The sequence below is a fragment of the Equus quagga genome, chromosome 1 (assembly GCF_021613505.1).
Source record: "Equus quagga isolate Etosha38 chromosome 1, UCLA_HA_Equagga_1.0, whole genome shotgun sequence".
In the NCBI taxonomy this organism is placed as follows: Eukaryota; Metazoa; Chordata; class Mammalia; order Perissodactyla; family Equidae; genus Equus; species Equus quagga.
The window spans coordinates 133,506,978-133,525,980 of NC_060267.1; the positions used below are offsets into that span (position 1 = coordinate 133,506,978).

The window sequence follows — 19,003 nt, forward strand, 5'->3', positions numbered from 1 at the left end:
CACTGCCTCACGCACGCACCATCGTGGAGAAAGGCATGCTCACATGTGTGTGCCCAGATGACACACGTATCTAACAAGCACACACGCAGCAGGGGGTGTGCTGATAAAGGTCCAGTAGCCTCTCTAGGGGAAAAGAGCCCTGATGTGTAGCAGTGGCTGATTTGTGTAAAGACTCCATTGGGGCCCACTTCAGGCTATCAATGTGATATCACCGAATGCAGAGTTGGGAAGGGAGATGCACAACTAGCTTTCCATGAGCCAGAGCAAGCCGGCTCCGGCTCTCAGGACGGAACCATCATACACACATGCACTCGGATGTGGAAAATCTCATGTGCACACACTCAAGCACACAGACCCCTCATCTAGATACACGGTCCCACACAGGGACACAGGCCTTGCTGTGAACACGCGAGGCACTGGCAGGCCTCGTGTGCACACATGTGCGTACAAACTGGGCTGTGGGGGACACTTACGCCTGCATTTGTAGCCTTGCTTGTTGAGACCCCTGAAAGGCAAATCCCCAGGCAGAGTGAGTGCAGGGCAGCACTGGGTGGGGGGCCCTCCCTGCCCCCCGCCCCCACACAGTGGGCACAGCCAGCCCTCACCAGACAAAGTCTTTGCACACAGAACAGAAGGTGGGCTGCCTAAAGAAGGTGGCGATAAACTCATGGTTCTTGATGTAGTGGATTTTGGCCTGTTTGATGGCTCCACGGCGGTTCATTGTTGGGAACTTGGCCTCGTCTTCAGCCCTAACAGACTGCTTGCAATCTGGGGGCCATGGAGTGGTGGAATCAGCCCCAGCCCCTGGGAGGGGCAACACTCCTGCAGTGCCTCCCAGGGTGACCCTGGACAGATCACCAATGAGGGCTGCTTCCTAAACCTCTGTCCTGGCTCTGGCCTCTGAACCTCCATCCCCAGCCCAGGCAGGAAGCGTCTTACCTATGTCTTCCAGGAAATACTGCACAGACATCAATACTTTGGCCTGGGGTTGCAGGTCCAGCTGCAGGGGTGAGGATGAGGGGGTCAATGAGGGCGGGCCTGGGCCAAGCCAGACTCAGAACCCGCCCCCATGGTTGGTCCCCCAAGGCCAAGGGAGCCCTGGCAGCCTAGCCGGACACCCGTCTGCCCAGTGTGGGCAGGGCCCCACCCCTGAGCCCCGCCCCTACCCCTCACCCCCCACCCAGGGGTATTATTACATTTGGGGAAGTGAAAGGATCCAGCCCACACCCAGCCTGGCCACCCGGCCTGGGAACAGAGTGGGAAGGGAAACTCCCCACCCCCACCCCCGCTGCCCCCCTAACAAGGATCTTAGAACGGAGGCACCCTGTGCCCCTGCACATGCAGAGACACAGACACACGCACACTGATATACCCATGCTGGTTCTGTCTGTCTGTGTGGGGAGCTCTGCATGTCCAGTCCAACATAGACTGGCTGGTTCTGAGGGCAGGACTCTCACCTCCTCCAGGCCCCAGGCCTAGTGACTGACATTGTCCCTTGAGGTAGTGGACAGAGAGCACAGCACATGTCTCTGCCTAACTGGCCGAGGGGCGGTACAGCCCTGGGTCAACTGCTCTCTTGGCCCAGCCCCTCCACCCATCAGTGGAGGCTGACCAGAGTCCCCCATGGTCACAGGGTCTTTTCCAGTGAGGACATCGTGGCTGCAGGAGCCCACATGTTACCCCGGGGGACAGAAGATGCCAGCGCTGGCATCTTGCAGCCTCGAGGGACACACAGCCACATACGTGTGCAGAGTCCTGGTTTCGGCAGGTGAGTGGCAGGCCATCAGCTTTCCCCTTCTCCCCCCTCCTCACTGTTGAGGATCATAACTGTTGTCCCCACTGCCTGCCTGGGCCTAGAATGTCTGCGAAGATTCCAAACAGAACTGGGAACAACGGGTGCCTCTGAGAAGGGGGCCTGGCTGGGTGTTGGGGCTGGGACACCCCTTACACACAGTCTGAAAAGTTTTACTATGTGAATACCCTGCCTTTACAAAATTAAAAGGGAAAAATGCAGGCACAGTATCGAGGACGGCTCTCCCCAGCACCTACCATGAGCCCGGTTCCAGTAAGCTCTCTACATCCAGGGCTCATTTCATCTGAACAACTGGCCCCGAGGCAGGGTCTTTTAGTAGCTTCTCCTTTTACTGATTTGGAAACAGAGGCTCAGAGAGGCTGGGGATTTGATAAACTGCAGAGCTAGGACTTGAACCCAGGCTGCGTGGGCTGCAGAGCTGTGCCGGTGGGCAGAGCAGGGCCCCGCGCCCCACAGCCATGCTCACCGCACCCACACATACACGTACGCACAACCGCAGCCCACATGCCCCTCACCCAGAACTCGGCCTTGCCATTGTTCTTCTTGCAGCGCTCGGCCAGCACTGACACGCCCACGGTCACCTCGGACACCGGCTCCTCGGCGGCCCGCATCAGCACAATCTGGATGACGCGGCCCTCGTAGATGTGGGCATCGAACGTCGACTTCCACTCAGGGTACATGGTGGGCTTCTTCTGCACCAGCGTCTTCCCACGGTCTGCAATGGGGCCAGGCAGGCACGGCAGGCTAGGGCCCCTCTGTCCCTCCCAGAGCCTCTAGCCCTGAGAGAATGTGCCTGCTCTCTCTCCCCAAGGGCCCGCCGCAGCTTCCCAGTGTCCTTGGACCAAGTCTCCACTCATTGGCCTTCACGACTGTGCTCTGCTTACCTCCCCAGCCTCGTCTCACTCACAACAGAGAACTGCCGGCAGCTCCTGTAGAGCGTCCTGCTAGGTCCCACCTCCAGGCCTTTGCTCCTGCTGTTCCCTCTTCCTGTGACCCTCTTCCTTCAGACCCACTTAGATGTCACCTTCCCTTACGCATGCACTCAGTGAACACACGCTGAGCTCCCCGACGCCCCCAAGGGACTGGAGGCGAGGAACACAGCAGAGAGAAAAGTACACTTGGTGCCTGTCCTCCTAGAGCCCCAGTCCCGGGTGGAGACATGAACCAGTTCATCCCTCAAGTGAACATTAAATCACGGCTGTGAGAGGGCAAGGCCGGTGGTTCTAGACCTGCCCATGGTCAGGTGGCCTTCCCCAGCCAAAGGGTCAGGGAAGGCTTCCTAGAGGAAGGGACAGCTCAGCTGAGACCTAAGGGGGTGAGCCAAGGGTTCACCAGGTGAGGGCAGAAGCAAGAAGGAATGGCATAAGATGTTTGCCTCTTTCAGGAAGACCTCCCTGACCCCAGCCTAAGATGGTGCCTCCTTTGGGCTTCCCTATCACAGGACTCATTGTCTGGCTCCCTCACCGGACTGTGAGCCCCATGGGGGCAGGGCCAGGTGAGCCCTAGAGCATGGCAGTGTCCTCAGTGGCCACCACAGTGTGCACGTGGAAATTGTTGGGTGGAACAACCAACGGGGGAGGAGCCAGAAGCCCAGAGTCCCAGAGTAGGCTCCCTGTAGCCAGTGCTAGAGGCACTATAGACACTAAGGTGGCCTCTGTTGTCCTGCATCCACAGCTGGGTTGGGCAGGGAGATGGGGATGAGGAAGAGAAGGGTCCCTCAGAAGTTCCAGGGGAAGAAGGCACAGCCCCTTGAGTGCCTCCTGCTGGGCCCGATTCCCAGCCCCACTGGCTGCTGCCACCTCTCCAGGGTCCAGCCTCCAGCCCTACCTGTGCTGAGCGCCTCCTTCATCTTCACGGCACAGAAGGGTTGGTTTGCCTCATCCTCAGCCTGCAGGGAGCCCAGCTCGTAGGAGTTGAAGGCAATGCGCAGGAACGGCGCCATGTTGGGGCCTGCAGTGGGGCTGTGTAGACAGAAAGGATGAGGTCCGGCAGCATGGCAGGACCAGTAGGGACAGCCATGGGAGGTGCTTGGGTACCGACTCCCCCCAGGGCTCTCACAGCATTGAGTTTGGCCCACATGGTGCTTAAAATACCCTAGTCCTAGTTGCCAACGTTAAAATTGAGAAGTTTTATGTAAGTCTGATTTGTGGCATCCCTGGTAAGGCTGGAGAATGTGACATCAGGCCCGCTGGGCAATAGCTGGCTGGCCCTGGGATGGCTGCCCCTTTTGTCAGGCACCCCTGCCATCTACTCCAGACCAGGGCCCCTTCTTCACACCTCTCCAAAACCCACCTCAAACCCAGAGGCATTTGAGTCTGCGACCCTGAGTCATTCATCTGGGCAGTCATTTGATGCCTCCTTCAACTCCCAATGGCTGCGCACTACTATGTGCAGGTATGTAGCGTGTGCTGGGCTCAGCTCCTCAGCGTCGGCCAAGATGGACAGGCGGTACCCTCCTTCCCTGCCCCCTGCGGCCCTTCTTGGTTTTCAAAGTTTGGTTTTTGCTCATAATTACCCAGGCAGACAAGTGGGGCCAAGATGACCACCCCTACTCTTCAGATGGGGCAACTGAAACCCTGAGGCTGAGCCAGAACCTAAAGCTGGGATTCCACTAATGAAGCACCCACTTCGTTGAGGGGCCAGGACCGTGAAAGGCCCCACCCACATCAGTGCTGAACCTTCTGAACCCGAGCCCCTCTGGGCCAGGTGCCTCTTGCCTACATGGAAGGCTGCCTGCACCTTCAAACTTATTTTTTCCAAACATAAACCTATTTTAATGTTGAATATAATATAATACTGACTGTGCTCTTTTTTTTTTTTGAGGAAGATTAGCCCTGAGCTAACTACTACCAATCCTCCTCTTTTTGCTGAGGAAGATCGGCCCTGAGCTAACATCCATGGCCATCTTCCTCTACTTTACATCCGGGACACCTACCACAGCATGGCTTTTGCCAAGCGGTGCCATGGCCGCACCCGGGATCCGAACCAGCGAACCCCAGGCCGCCGAGAAGCGGAACATGCGAACTTAACACCTGTGCCACCGGGTCGGCCCCATGACTGCGCTCTTTAAACCACACAGGCCAGCCCCACAATTCCCCATTCCTTGCTGTTCCTCAAATCAAGGGTCACTACAGGAGGTGACCCTGAGGGTCTTCTCGGGTTGCCATTGGTAGAGGATGCTCACATGTGCAAACCCATGCATGCACACTCATACACCTACACAGACACTGGCTCTGGGTCTAGACCCCACACCTGAGGGTGCTCCGCAAACGTGCTTCAACTGTATACATACAGGCATACTCACTCCACCCTGAACAGAAGCCAGCATAGAGGCAGACTCAAACACGCACCCCTACCCTCACACATGTACGTGCACACACGCAACAGCCACCCTGCTCCTGGGACAGCTCCCTCCAGCTCCTCCACAAGGCAGCCTGAGCAGCAGCCAGGTCTGCCTGGAGCTCCCAGCCCAGATGAGCTCACAGGAAACACTGACCTCAGCCTGCGGCCCAGCCCAGTGTACTGGCCAGTGCTCTGAGGCTAGCAGCCAGAGTAGAGGGGAGGGACCAGGCAGGGCAGACCCCACCATGTCCCCGGCCTGGGCCTGCCTCCTACATAGAGGGAGTAGTGTGGGTGTGCGAGCTCACGCCTAAGCCCAGGCCCCAAAGCCTTCAGCCTGAGTCCAGCCAGGCCAGCTGCCATGATCTCTTGGTAGGCAGGGAGAGACAGCCAGCCGTGGGCTGCTGCTGGCTCCTCCCTGGGCGGGAGCATGCATGAGTATGTGAGGGTGCGTGTGGGTGTGACTGCACAGCTGTGGAAATGTGTGTACCTGTGAGGATGTCTGAGTGGGTGGCATGTGGTGGGCACTCAGTTAAGGTTGAAGTGAAGAGCGAACTGCGTACGAGTGGCTGGGAACGTATGTAGGAGTCTGGCTGAGTGTCCCAAACCCCCGGACAAAAAAGCCATCATCATGCCCTTCCTGCCCCCCTGCCTGGCCTGGGGGTACAAAATGGTTGGCAGGGACCTTGCACAGCACACACTCACCACACGTCTGCGTCCACATTCCAGGGCCTGACCCCAGCAGACATGGCTCAGCCTCATGCTTCCCAACTGGATAACCTTGAGCCCCTGGGAGGGCAATGACAGTTTCTGAGTGTCTCAGAGGATGAGAGTTGAGTGGGCAGGTGGGCAGGGACAAAGGAGGAGCAGTTGTGCTACAGGGGGCTGGGCTCCTGGGGAAGAGGGGGTCAGGGCAAGCCCAGGTGGCAAAACGATAGTCAAACTGCCTGGATGCAAGACCCTGACACCAACACTGCCTTGGATGTGGGACTCTGTGCAAATCACTTGGCCTCTCTGAGTCTCAGTCACTCCTATCTTCCAGATGAGAAATGGTCCCTTGGTTCAGGGTTGTGACGAGAACTTGTGTAGGACGAAAGCCAACATCATCGCCACAGGGCTTGGGGTGGGGTCCTGTTACCATTATCACGCCTCTTGCTGCAGCACCCATCTCTCACCTGTGCACCTCCCTTCACAGATTACAAAGTATACTCATATCCCCCACCGCATCCATTCTGCCCCCCCCCCCCCCCCCCCCCCCCCCCCCCCCCCCGCCCCAGCAGCCTGGGAACAGTCTTGATAACTGATCCCACTTCCCAGAGAGGAAAACCAACTCTCCAGGAACATAGAGCTGCCCGTCCTGGAGCAGTGGGTGCGCCAAACACCTGCTGACCAGCTCCTCCTCCCCACCGCCTCCCTTTGGGGCCCAGTCCAGATGGCCCTTGGGCTCCATGACCTCCCCTACCTCCAGGTCGCCCAGCAGGAGCTGGCCGTGGAGACTGCCCCAGAGCTGTGTGGAGGAGACGGGTCAGAGAACTTCTGGGAGGGTGAGGCCAAGCCCAGCCCCACAGGCTGCCCATCAGGCCTGCCCTGAAGCTCTCTATAGTCACACTCAGGGCAGCTGTGCTCACAGTTAGTCGGAAGCCACCGGAGGGAAAACCACAACCACAGCAGGTCCGTCCCCAAACCTGCACAGCCAGGCCACAGCGCTGTGAGGAGGGGTACCTGTGGGCCGCGTGGGTTAGGTGGGGTTAGGCCACCTAACCCCAGCTCTCTAGGAGTAAAACTAGAGTATGCACCCTGGCCAGGGTCTACCGCCTCCTTCAACCCACTTGCACTGTATGGACACCAGGAGGGAGACAGACACCATGAGCTGGCATCTTCTTCCATCACCATGTGACCCTGAGAGAGGTCCTAGGCCCCTGTACCCCAGGTGCCCCCCTGCACAGTGGAGCCAGAGTCACCCACCTACCTTGCAGAGTGTCTGAACATTGGTGGGAAGGCCAGGGAGTGAAGTAACGGCACAAAAGCAAGGTGTGCCAACTATTTATAGCCCTCATGCAAATCAGCCCAGGCCCATAGGCCCCAAAGGAAGGGCACTGGCTCAGCCTCATTGCCACCCTGCCAGGCTAGGGAGATGGCAGGGGCTGGACCCCACACAGGCCTCTCTGGGGACCAGCTCCTTGGAGCCAGCTGAGACCAGCCAGGCCTTTCCTGGCTGCCTGTGGGCTCCTCATCTCTACTTTCCTGCTCCTCCAGCCCACAGTGGAGGCAGTCCTATGAAGCAGAGAACACCAGACTCGGCGTCAAAGCGTCCGGGTGTCAATCTCAGTGCCTTACAAGAAGGGTCCTCCTTCTCCGAGGCCAACATGTACCAGATTAGCCTTGTAACGGCATTCGCTCACCTTATCCCTGTGCAAATCCCAGAGGTGGGTATTTTACTGATGAAAAAACAGGCTCAGAGAGGCTAAGTGACTCATCCAAGATCACAAAGCCAGTAAGTGGTAGGAGAAGGATTTGAATTGAGGCCTGCCTGATGTTGCAGCCCATATTCTTTCCAGTATGCCACGTCAGGAAGAAGAGATGAAGGGAAAGAGAGGGCAGAGGTAGAGAGAAATAAATGCGCCAGGAACAGCACAAAGAGACACACTCATGGACAGAGAAAATGAGCAGAGGGGTGACGGCACCAGGAGACAGGCACCTGTGCTTGACCAGAGTCTATCCACCAACCCCCTCCAGGCTGGTCGTAGGCCTGACCTTGAGGACACCCCTCCCCTTCCGTACAAGGAGGGTGGTACAGACCCTGAACTGCTGCCTTCTCTCCTGCCCCAGGCGGTTGGGCCAGCCTCCAGTTCTCAAGAGCTGGGGGAGGCTTGGCCATACTGGATCCCAGCCCCGGAGGATGAGGGCCCACTGGCCCTGCTCCCTACCCTGCCCTAGACCAGCAGCCCACAGGTAAGGACAGGTAGTGCTGGGTCAGGCCAGAGCAGGCAGGTCACCTTCTCCGGGGCAATGGAAACTTGCTCCCAGCTAGTCTGGGGCAGTAGGCAAAGCTGACCCCAAGGAGACCAGAGTGACCGTGCTGTTCAGAGCTCCCGGGGCACAGAGGACAAGTGTGCATGTTGTATATCCACGTGTGGGCGTGAGAGTATTCCAGCAAAGGGGGCAGGGTGGGGGACATGACTCGAGGGGTGCCATCAGGAACAGGAACGCAGTTTCTAATTTTTAGACAATAATCACATGTAATTTATTTGATAACAATTTTGTTAGAGGTGAAAACCCATCAAACCAAGATATCTCCAAGAGATGGGCCTTCTGAGACTGACATGCCCATCTCCTCCTTGTACAGAGGGGGACTCCAAGGACAAAGTCCTGCAGTGAGGGTCCCCTCCACCCCAGCCCTTCCCTGCCATTTGATTCTCCCTCACAGGCCACAGGGTGACGCCCACTGGATAGAGGAGCACAGTGGGGCCCAAGAAGACAGGTCTTGGCCAGGCTCTTGGGGAGAGTGTGCAAAGGTGGAGGGAGGCTCCCATAGAAAGTCTGCCAGAGAAACAAGAAGTGGCAGGCTAAGATCAAGCAAAGCACGCGTGAGTAGAGATCGGCTGAAGCCCCTGGTGGCCTGGGGTCTGGCTCCCTGGAACAGACCACTGAGGAGTGGGGGATGCCCCCTCCCATGCAACCCTGCCTTGAGGCCGGCCCCTGCCGCCTGCCCATAGAAGGTACCACCTGCTGCCTGTCAAGACTAGGTGGCGGTGGCAGCAAAGCAAAGTGGGAGTGGTGTCAGCCTAGGCCCTCCTAGGGACACAGACTCTGCCTGGATCCTGCCAAGGTCCAGCCCACACTGGCCTTGAGGGATGAATGAAGGAGGGAAGAGGACACACGAGGCCCAGGCAGTGGGCAGGAAGGAGAGTGAGAGGCAGTGTGATCTGCAGAAGGGAGCAGGGCTGGCTCTGGCAGAGCTGCAACAGGGCAAGGGGGCCGGGTGTGGCGGAGCTGCCGGGTTGGGCAGGCAAGCAGGCGGGTAGCAGCTTGGCTGGGAGGCTGGCCTCCCCAGACTTCCCAGACGGAAGCAAGTCGAGGAGGCCACAGGGGTTTCACAACTCAGGAAATGGGCTCAGCAAGAAGAGCAGAAGATGGGGGAGGGGAAGGGCTAGCAAGACCCTTCCAAGGCTCCTCCCTCCACCAGGGCCTGTGCTCCAGCCCCCATGTGCCCAGCTCTGTCCTGGGAGGAGGACCAGCTGTGGTCTCAGGTCACGGCCAAGTCCCAGAGGAGGGATGCTCCCCACACCTGTTCCTCCCCAGTACCAGCACTTCACTCCGGCCAGGGCTCCTTCTCACCCCTTCCCTCACCCCACACTGACCAACTACTGCCTGAGCCGCTCCTCCCCCTCGCTAGCCTCCCCTCCCATCTGTCACCACTCCCTACCCCTCCCCATCCACTCTCCCCACAGCTTGGAACCTCCTTGCTCCCACTGCCCTTGAGCAAGCCCTGGCCTGAGCTCCACCCCCAATCTCACCTCTGGCTACTCTGTGAAAACGGGCCCCATTTTCAAGCTCCCCTGTTTTTGCATATGCTGTTCCCTCAGCCAGAATGTCCTCCTGAATTCCTACCTATCCTTCCAGATAGTTCTAAAGGCCAGCCCTGGGGGATCCTTCCCCACTCCCCAGGAAGCTGGCTGCTCACCCGCCCCATGTGCCCCAACAGGCACCCTGTGCAGGTGTTTGGATCCCTCTCATGCCGAGGACCTGGGTCTGTTGTCTGGACACTGTCCCCGCCTCCAGCTCAGCCTTCTCAGCCCTGGCAGCACGTGTGACTGCCCCGGGGACATTCAAAAGTCCCACTGCCAGGCTGGCCCAGCCCACTGGAATCTGATGGGAATCACAGGGGAAGTCCAGGCAGCATGACAGAATCTTTTGCAATTGCAAAAGGGGTGGTCATACTCTAAGAACCAATGAAAGACATGAGGCCTCCTCCCAGGAAGACACACGCATGTGGCAACATGATTCCGCATGTGATGGGGTGGGGGCTGTCAGTCCCCAAGGCCCAGCCTGGCCCCAGGTCACCCCCAGCCCTCCTCAGGCCCAGTCAGTAGGCACCACAGTGACAAGACACACTAGACTCATGGAACTCACAGCCTGGTGGGGGACAGTCACATAAATATGTAATTACAGAGGAAGAGAACACCATGAGCGTTCAGGCTGTAAGCGGAAGGAAGGGAGTGAGAGGCGTTGGGGTAGAATGGGGGATGGAGAGGCCTGTTGGCTGGGGCATCAGGGAAGGCCTCAATCTGAGAGATGTGCAGGGCTGCCACTGGCTCACCCAGCCAGAGGGTCTGGAAGGCTCTGAGGGGCAGGACTTGGGAACCTGGCTGGCATTGGCTCACACCCACCCTGCCAGCACAGGTGAGGTAGGACCTCCTTGGGGGCATAGCCCACACCAGGCACAGGCCTCGGGTAATTCAGCTGGCCCTAGGATTGGGGAAGTCTTGGGCTCAGCCAGAGGGAGGGCACCAGGTACCCCCGAGGGAGGAACAAAGGCCCCTTCATGGCAGGACTGAAGACAAGGGGCCTCTGTGAGGAGCCACGGTGGGGGGTACATCAGGGCCTCTCCCAGAACAACCAAGTGAGTGTGTGCACACGGGCACACCCACCAACCTAAACACACAGCTACACATGGGGAGCCCTGTTTGCAGTTAGACACGCATACACAGACAGTTGTAGCCACAGGAATATACACACACTCCCAAGACAACTCAGTGACACACACGCTGAGAAACATATCCCAACTCACTGGCTCTCACATGTTGACAGACATCCAGGCCCACACAGACCACACAGGAATTAACACCCTCGTGTATTCACTAGCAGAGAGACCCGCATACACACAGGTGCCACAAGCACATAATGTACACATGGGCACAGAGATAAACACACAAGCCCGATGGACCCATACATGACTGACTAGGGTCTGACACCAGGAAAGTCCAAATGTAGCTTTGTCTACCGCAGCCCTTGGGGCACAGTGGCTGGGGCAGGGGAGGGCAGCTGAGTGTCAGGCAGGCTGGGCCTTCCCACTGAGGGGGGCGGAGAAAGACCCTCCTGTCCCAGAGCAAAGTCCAAAGTGTGCAAAGGAAGGAGTGGGCCAGTCAGGCTCATCACTGGGCAGGCCCCCCCACCCCCGCCCATCTGTCTGAGGGGAAGTTTGTGGAGGCTGAGCATAAGGCCCAGGCTCACAGGTGGCAGTCACAGGCTTGGTGTACAGGAGGAGGGGAGGGCTTGCACCTGCGCGGGTGGGATGGCCGTGCCGGGCACCCCACACATGACCTCCACTGAGCTCCAGACTCACTGTGCAGAAACTGACAGAAAGGTGGAGCAATTCACCCAAAGCCACAAAGCCAATGGGGCAGCCCCTAGCGGGGGTGGGCGAGGACGGACCTCCAATTCTAGCCCCGGAACTACCCATCTGGCCTCCAGTAGGGTGAGGGCATGTGCCTGGGGGTGGGAATGGCTCCTCCACTAGCCCCCACAGAGATGGGCCCAAGTCCATGCCTCAGCCCTCCCCTCTGTGCATCCACAGAGGCCTCCTCCCAGAGTTCCCATGATTATCCTGATCGACAACAATAATCTTTGTGTTTGGCAGAAGGCAAGATGGACACCTAAGGCTTTTGAGCTCCATCCCCACAAGGTAAGAAGGCCCAGATGATGCCTCCCACTTTAAGGATCACGAAAAAGCTGGAGAGAGGCAGGACAACAGTGTGCCATCCCACAGTGGGCAGTGAACAGAGGAACTGAAGAGTGGGGGCCTGGGTGTGTGCTGGACAGGTCTAGTTAGATCTGGTCTGCCCTGAGTGCCCTGTGAACTTGGCCAAGGCGCTCTAGCATCTTCATCTGTAAAGGGAATGATCTTGCCCTGCCTAGGAGGTTGTGCTGAGTGCAGGACCTGGCACAGAGGCAGCTGTCACCATCATCCTTATCACCACTGTCATTCTCATACCTGGCCCTCTCCCCACCTGGGCTAACCTCCCTTTCCAGCTGTCCTCAGTAACTGTAGGGGCTTCCAAATTTCCTTGGATCAGTGGGTAAAGGGGCTTTCTCATGCCACCCAGCCCTGCAGTGCCCTGTTCTGGCCTGCTGCTCTAGGAAGAAGCTAGGCAGGGCTAAGGCAGCCTGAGTCCATCAGCAGACCCCAGGCTAGCTGTCCCTCTCAGGGCCTCAGTCTCTGTCTTGACAATGGAGACCTCTAAGCTTTCTCCAGCCCTGATACTGGAAGACCCTACAATCCTCATCCTATCTCCCTCTCACCCCCACCAGCCCTGAGCACCCACAGTTCACACCAAGCTGACATCTGATTCAGCTTTGGGCCTTGGCGACCAGCTGCTCCATTGCTCCTGTTTACCCAACACGGCCACAGACATGATCCAAAGCTTCCGGGGCTGTTGTGAAAACAGCGGCTCAGCCACCACAAGCCTGCCCTCCTGGGCACCTTGGCAAGGACCTTCGAGGGACAGTCATGCCGGCCCTGTACCCAGGGCCTCTCAAACTTCCCCTCCAAAGACTTGCTGAACCCTCCCCTCCCCAGTCCGGGCTGTACATGCTACCTCTTGACTCTCAGGTCTCCACTCCCAGCCAGACCCTCCTGAACTCCAGGCTCGTGGACCCACCTGCCTCTCCAACCTCATCACACTCTAGAGGGGCTCAGACAGGTCCAGAACAGGCCTACCGATATTCCCACATCTCCTAACAGCGCCAGTGCTTGCCCAGATGCTCAGGTCAGACACCTGGGGGTCGTTGTCATCGTTCCCTTCCTCCCCACACAGCAACACCATCATTTCTGCCTCTGCAGTCTAACCTGAAGTCCTCTCTTCTCTCCACCACTGCACCCATCCCGGCACCATCACCTTCCCCAGGCTCTGCACTGCCTTCTCACTGTTCTCCATCCTCTGCTCTGGCCCCCACAGGCCCCTTGCCCCAGAGACTTGAAGGGTCCTTTAAGACAGTAAAGAAGATCTCATCACCCCCTGCCCAAGCTCCCAGTATTTCCCATTTCCCCTCTGATAAGCCCAGGCTCCTCGCCCTGGCCTGCCCCACCCAATCTGCCCCCATTACCTCACTGCCCTCCCCAATCGCTGCCCTCTCCTCACTCCTCTGCACCAGCCACAGTGACCCCTTTAGGTTCCCTGAACAGCCAAGTTCCTTCCATCTTCCTGCCCCTTCTCCTGAAACCTCCTTCTTATCATTCAGGTCTCAGAGGGACACTCCCTGATCTGCCCATTTCATGGATGAGGCAACTGGGGCTCCGAGCAGTCTAGTCCCTGGCTCAAGAGTACACAGCCAGTAAACATCAAGCGAGGATTTGGACCCAGGTCTGTCGGATGCCTGCAGAGGTCTTGCTCCTAAACCTTCAGGATGCCCTCGCTCACTCTCCTAGCACAGGCCCCCGCCAGGCTCCAGCGCTCCAGCCTCCTGGGCCCTGTCTACTACACCACCAGCATTACCATCCAACACCCAGGCACCCAGACTCTTAGCCCTGGGTAGTGGAGGCCAAAGCTCAACCCAGCCCTCCCTGGCTTTCCGCATGTCCCTGGTATAGGTAGGTCCCTGCCACCAGCTGCCATGAGTCAAGGATAGATGTGTGGATGGGGGCATTCCTAGCTACCCCACTCCTCTAGCCTCCACCTGCCCCAGATGTCCACCTCCTTCCCCAGCCCAAACACTGACTCCAGGGGTCTGAAGGGCAGGCAGGCTGGCAGGAGCACTCTCCATCTACCCACTCATCACCACCCTCAGCTTCTCCAAGCCCACTGTCCTGCAGGGGCCCAGAGTTGGGGAGGGGGCCTGGGGGACGCCTGAGGGGCAGCAGGCAGCTGCAGCCTGACTTTCCCTTCCCTGTATTCATTTGTCATGAGATCTATTTTCCTCCCTTTGAAAGGGAGTGAGGGGGAGAAGAGCAAGAGGGGGCTGGGCCACTGAGTCGGCACAGCTGCTGTACCCAGGAGCTCCTTTCCTCGGAGGACATGGAATCTACTGAACCCACGGAACCCTCCCCACCCCGCAGCATTGCTGCTGGAGGCTGAATCAAGGGGGTTGAGGCGGCCAGAGACCTGGTTTCTTAGCCAGGCTCTGTAGCCACCTGGCCCTGTGACACTGGGCCAGTGCCCAGGCCATCAGACAATAAAAACCCCATCATCAGTACCACTTGCTGTTTTTTGAACAGTTTCCATGAACCGGATGCTAAGTGCTTTACATAACTACAGTTTCTACTCCTTAAACACTAACAATGTGCCAGGCAGGGTGCTAGCTACTTTGTATATATTATCTGTTGTTTCCAGCACAACCCCATAAAGGTGGATGCCATCATTATCTCAGTTGTCAGAGGGGGAAACTGAGGCACTAGGCATCAAAGCCACCTGCCAAGGTTCATTCATACAGCTGCTTGGAGCTGCCTAATGCTAACTGGAGCTGCTAACACTCTGAGAGGCTTACAGGCTTGGAGCAAGGGAGGAGCTGGGGCTATAGAGGACTTCATGGCCTCAGCCCCCGACCCCTCTTCCTGAGCCTCCATCAAGGCCTGGCCCGCCCTGGCAGCAGAAAGCCTGGTCAGTTGGCCTAATCCACTGGCCAGACACTGCTCCCCTCGCAGGCAAGGCCAGGGTGGGGCAAGCCACAGACGGAGAGCTGGTCAGTCCCACTCTGAAACCACTTCCTGGGCAGCCCAGAGGAAGTGAGCCTCCGGAAATGCCTCGAACGAACAGGCCTCTCCTCTGGGCCCAGGCCTTGGAAAGTGCACAGACAGAAGTACCCTGCCTGTCTCCCAGTCCCTAGAGCCCAGCAACTCCACTTCTACCAGGCATGGACGTTGTGGGGAACAGAGGAGCTGACAGGACCCCCACCCGCCTGCGAGCACCTTGGCCCCATGACCACAGGCAGCCCACTTCCTCTGTGGCAGCAGCCACAAACGGTGTGCCGGCACAGCTGACATGGCCTCTCCCCCACACCCATGCTGCCCGCCCCCACCTCCAATGCCAAGCCCTGGTCAGCCTGGGAACTTGGGCCAGATGGGCGGGATAGCTGGTAAAAGCCTGGGCAGAGCCCACCTCCCAGTGTGGCCCAACCCCCTGGAACGCCTGTGGTCACAGGCACACCTCAAACCTCACCAGCAGTGCCAGATGCAGACTGGGCTGTGACCCTGACCAAGGACCCCCCTCCCTGACCCAGAATGGGCACAGTGTGGTGTGTGTGGGCTGGCATCTGAGTGCATGGATGACTGGGTGAGCATCTGTGGGCGTGTCTGAGCGTGCCTGTGGGTGAGTGCATGTGAACACCTGTGTGTTGCACATGTGTGGTGTGTGTGCAGGCACTTGTGGGTCTGTGGGCATGGGTACCAAGTAGAGCCTCAGTTTCTGTATCTCTGTGCGAGCACATATATGTCTATGCCAGTTAGGTGATGTTTCAGAGTTGAAAGTGGGCTGCTTCCCAGGCTAATTAGTTGAAATTCTTAGGGAATGAGGCTCCGTGCGAGGAGGGGATGGCCCCCTGACCATCAAGTAGCACAGGCCCCCAGCCAACTAAGGGCACCTCATCTCCTCCCTGCCAGGTTTGGGGGTAGGTTGAATTCACAGAAGACCCAGGGAAAACCTGCCCTTGTTCAGCCCTGACTTCCACCCCAAGAGTGAATGCCCAGACCTCCTGGCCTCCTTGCCCCAAAGCAGGCCCAGGGAGCCCAGCCCCCACTGGTCTATTCATCTCCTAGACCTGTAGGTGACTGACAGCAGGAGTGGGAGTAGGGGGTTGATGAGGGAGGACTCCTGGAGGAAAGACCATCTTTGCCACCCCTCCCCACTGTCACTCCCTAGGTTCCAGGTGCCCTCAGCAACCCCCCCCCCCCCCCACTTCCTCCAGAATCCTGCTCACTGGGCTCTGGACACACAATGGATAACTCACAGGGCTGTTTTTATTGCAATGGGGAATGAAAGAGGCAAGGCTGGCCCCAAAGGAAAGAATTTCTAACTTTATGAGGGGCCACAGAGACTGCAGCCTTCCCCAGGATTCCCTAGAGACTCTGCCCAGCTCACCAAATCTGGGGGCTGGAAAGCGGATTTAGAGTCCCTCCTCTGGCCCCAGAGAGGCTGGGGAAATGGGGAACCTCAGTCATGCCAGGAGCTGGGAGACCTCGTTCCATTCCTAGTTTGGTGTCCAACCCACTCTGGGGCCCAGGGCAAACCTCAGAGTCCCTGTGTGATGATGAGGACAGCCTGCGGCAGAGACAAGAGGCTGCGGAAAAGCTGATACATCCACCCTCAACTCTTGGCTCATATACCACCTTCTAACTGACCAGCAAAGTGTCACCACTCCTCGCCCCAAATCACTGTGGGTCCCAGGCCTCAGAGCTCCAAGGCCAAAGCCTTCCCTGGGCCAGACGCCAATTCCAAGCAGGGCGCTCTCACAGGGCAAACTGCTGCCCGCTCTGGATGTCCCTACACACAGACCAAGGACTCTGCATGTCCCCCTCATTCGACCCAGTCCCAGGGCAGAAGGGGAAGAGCCCAAAGAGGAAGGCCACCCCTATACACTGTCCATCTGTCCATCTGTTTAAGAGGACCCAGTCTTACCTGGGGTTCCCGGCTCCCCCTTTCCCTCAGTCCTGGCTCCTGCTGTCACCACTACCATGCAAGAACCACCAGGATAAGTGAGCTCGCCGCCCTCACCTGGGCCAGTTGCTGGCAGACCTGCAGGAACAAGAGAAAAGAGCTAAGCTGGGAGGCGCCACCAAGCAGGCTCTCCCCATCAGTCAGCCCCAGCTCAGACGACACAGGCTCGCTCACCCTCGTCTGCCTCTGACACCTCTGCCTCTCTGGACTCGGCTTTCTCTTTTGTGAAATGGGGTGTTGGGCCTAACTTTCCCAGGGCATCAGCTATGTGTCCAGCCTATGCTAGGGGTTGGAACATTGTGTCTCAGCCCTCCTCCTGTTTCCAGACTGGTGAGGAGGCCTACAGACACAGCAAGAAGGCTGTTCCTAATCCTCCTCTCTCCAGGAGGTTGACCTGTGGGCTTGGGAGACCTAGGATACAATTGAGTACCACCACTTTGTGGCCTGGGCAACTCCTCTGAGCCTCAGTTTGTCTCATCTTTAAAATGGGGAGAATAAATCTCCCCAGGTGGTTCCAAGGCTCCAGTGATGTAGCATGCCAGCTCCTGTGCTGGACTCACCTTGGGAATGCCAAACGAACGGTGACACGTTTTTGTTCCTTGTTTTGTACCTTCTATTTGAGGTGATTCCCACATTACTAGTTATACCCATTATACAGCTGCACAATCTGAGACCTAGAGAGATCCTGGAAGAAAGGACTGGCAAAGGCAGCAAGGTGCTCCAGGCCTCCTGGCTGAAAGGCCTAAGCACTTTTTCTGCAGGTCAGGCCAGGTCTCCACAAAAGAGTCCCCTCCCCAGATGTGAGCCCCTCCTCTAGCTGAAGACCCCCATCACTGCTCCCTGGGGGCTGAGGCATCCTCAGGCTTTATCTTTTTGTCTGTATTTTAAATTATTTTTAATTTTAATTTAAACTCCAATTAGCTGTGCCAGCTAAACGGTGTCAGGGCCTTGCAATCACAGCTCCAAACCAATCACCCCTCACCACTCTCTCTGCCATCACTGCTGCTGAGACTGGGGGCGGGGAGGGGTTGACTTGTGGGCTGAACAGGGCTGGATGCTGGTGGGGTCTCTGTCAGCCATCTTCCGTCCTACAAGCCATCTGGTCAAGGGGATGGGAGGGAGCAAGAGCCATCCCAGGCAGGAAATTGGGTTGGGGACTATCTGGGCTTTTATGGCCCCAGCTGCCAGGAGAATGGGGACCATACGGTTGGGAGTTGGTAAATGGTCACCAAATAAGACTTAGCATGTGCTGAGTTCTCACCATGGACCAAGGCTGTACTAAAGGACCTTTGACACAGGACCTCTAGTCCTCACCACAACTTTCTCCATTCTGCAGATAAGGAAATAGCCTTAACGAGGCCTCGCTCTGGCCTCTTACTCTCAATAGGCACAGCGAGTATTTGAGCTCAAGTCTTTCCTACGTCCAGAGCCCCAGGTCTTGGTTACAACAATACAAACCCCAAGACTTGCCTTCCAGTGTCTATCAACTTGGGGGAGAAGAGGAAAGTGAGCCCATCTCCCCAGGAGCCAAGGCTGGGCTTGAGTGTGCCAAGTGCACACCCATACCCTCACAGCCTCCCCTGCGCTCACACACACACTGGGGCTCTCACCTTCCCTCCCAACACTGTCACCCCAGGGCACGGGCACCACATACTTGTTGCATCCCCTCCTGCTACTCACACCCACGCACAAGCACTCTCGGTTCCCACAATCACAGTTACTCCTCTGCACACATACTGGCAGTTTCATACAGTCAGACTGTGAGACTCCCATCAGTCATCTGCTCCCCAGCCACAGTCCATCACACATGAGATCCCATACCTACAGATACGGATGGTTATCCAAACACCTCCACAACACACACACACACACACACACACACACACGACACAGCTGCCCTCTGCCAGCCTGTCCACCACACCCCTGCTCAGTCCACAGCAGGAACGAGGAAACCCAAGGGACCAGTCCCCTCCCTCGGTGACCAGGTCAGCTTGGTCACAGTGGTTCAGCGGCAGAGGGAGAGGAAGAACATGTGAGTGCACACGCATACACGCACTCATACAGACACACGTACACACGAGCCTGGTGGGCTGGCACCCTAACACCACAGGCTCCCACAATGAACAACTCAGATATACTCATGGCCAGTGGGTCACCATTACATACTCAGCGTGCAACACAGGACCCTCCAGACACACACACA

The 19,003-nt window shown here is 57.6% G+C and overlaps 1 protein-coding gene across 6 annotated transcripts in view; it reads right to left on the reverse strand.

Moving 5' to 3' along the window:
• PRKCD (protein kinase C delta) overlaps positions 1–19,003 on the reverse strand; it is a 43,987-nt gene that overhangs the window by 23,451 nt on the left and 1,533 nt on the right. For 3 of the 6 annotated variants that reach the window (XM_046667787.1, XM_046667792.1, XM_046667801.1), the window contains exons 2-7: positions 16,762–16,878; positions 3,641–3,774; positions 2,329–2,528; positions 940–1,000; positions 606–768; positions 474–505 (exon numbers count right to left, since the gene is read on the reverse strand). In XM_046667787.1, the coding sequence (XP_046523743.1) occupies positions 474–505; positions 606–768; positions 940–1,000; positions 2,329–2,528; positions 3,641–3,755 (571 nt within the window). In that variant the 5' untranslated portion in view covers positions 3,756–3,774; positions 16,762–16,878. Of the gene's footprint in view, positions 1–473; positions 506–605; positions 846–939; positions 1,001–2,328; positions 2,529–3,640; positions 3,775–16,761; positions 16,879–19,003 lie in introns of those variants that run through there. The other 3 variants (XM_046667806.1, XM_046667811.1, XM_046667815.1) reach the window with 2 other exon arrangements.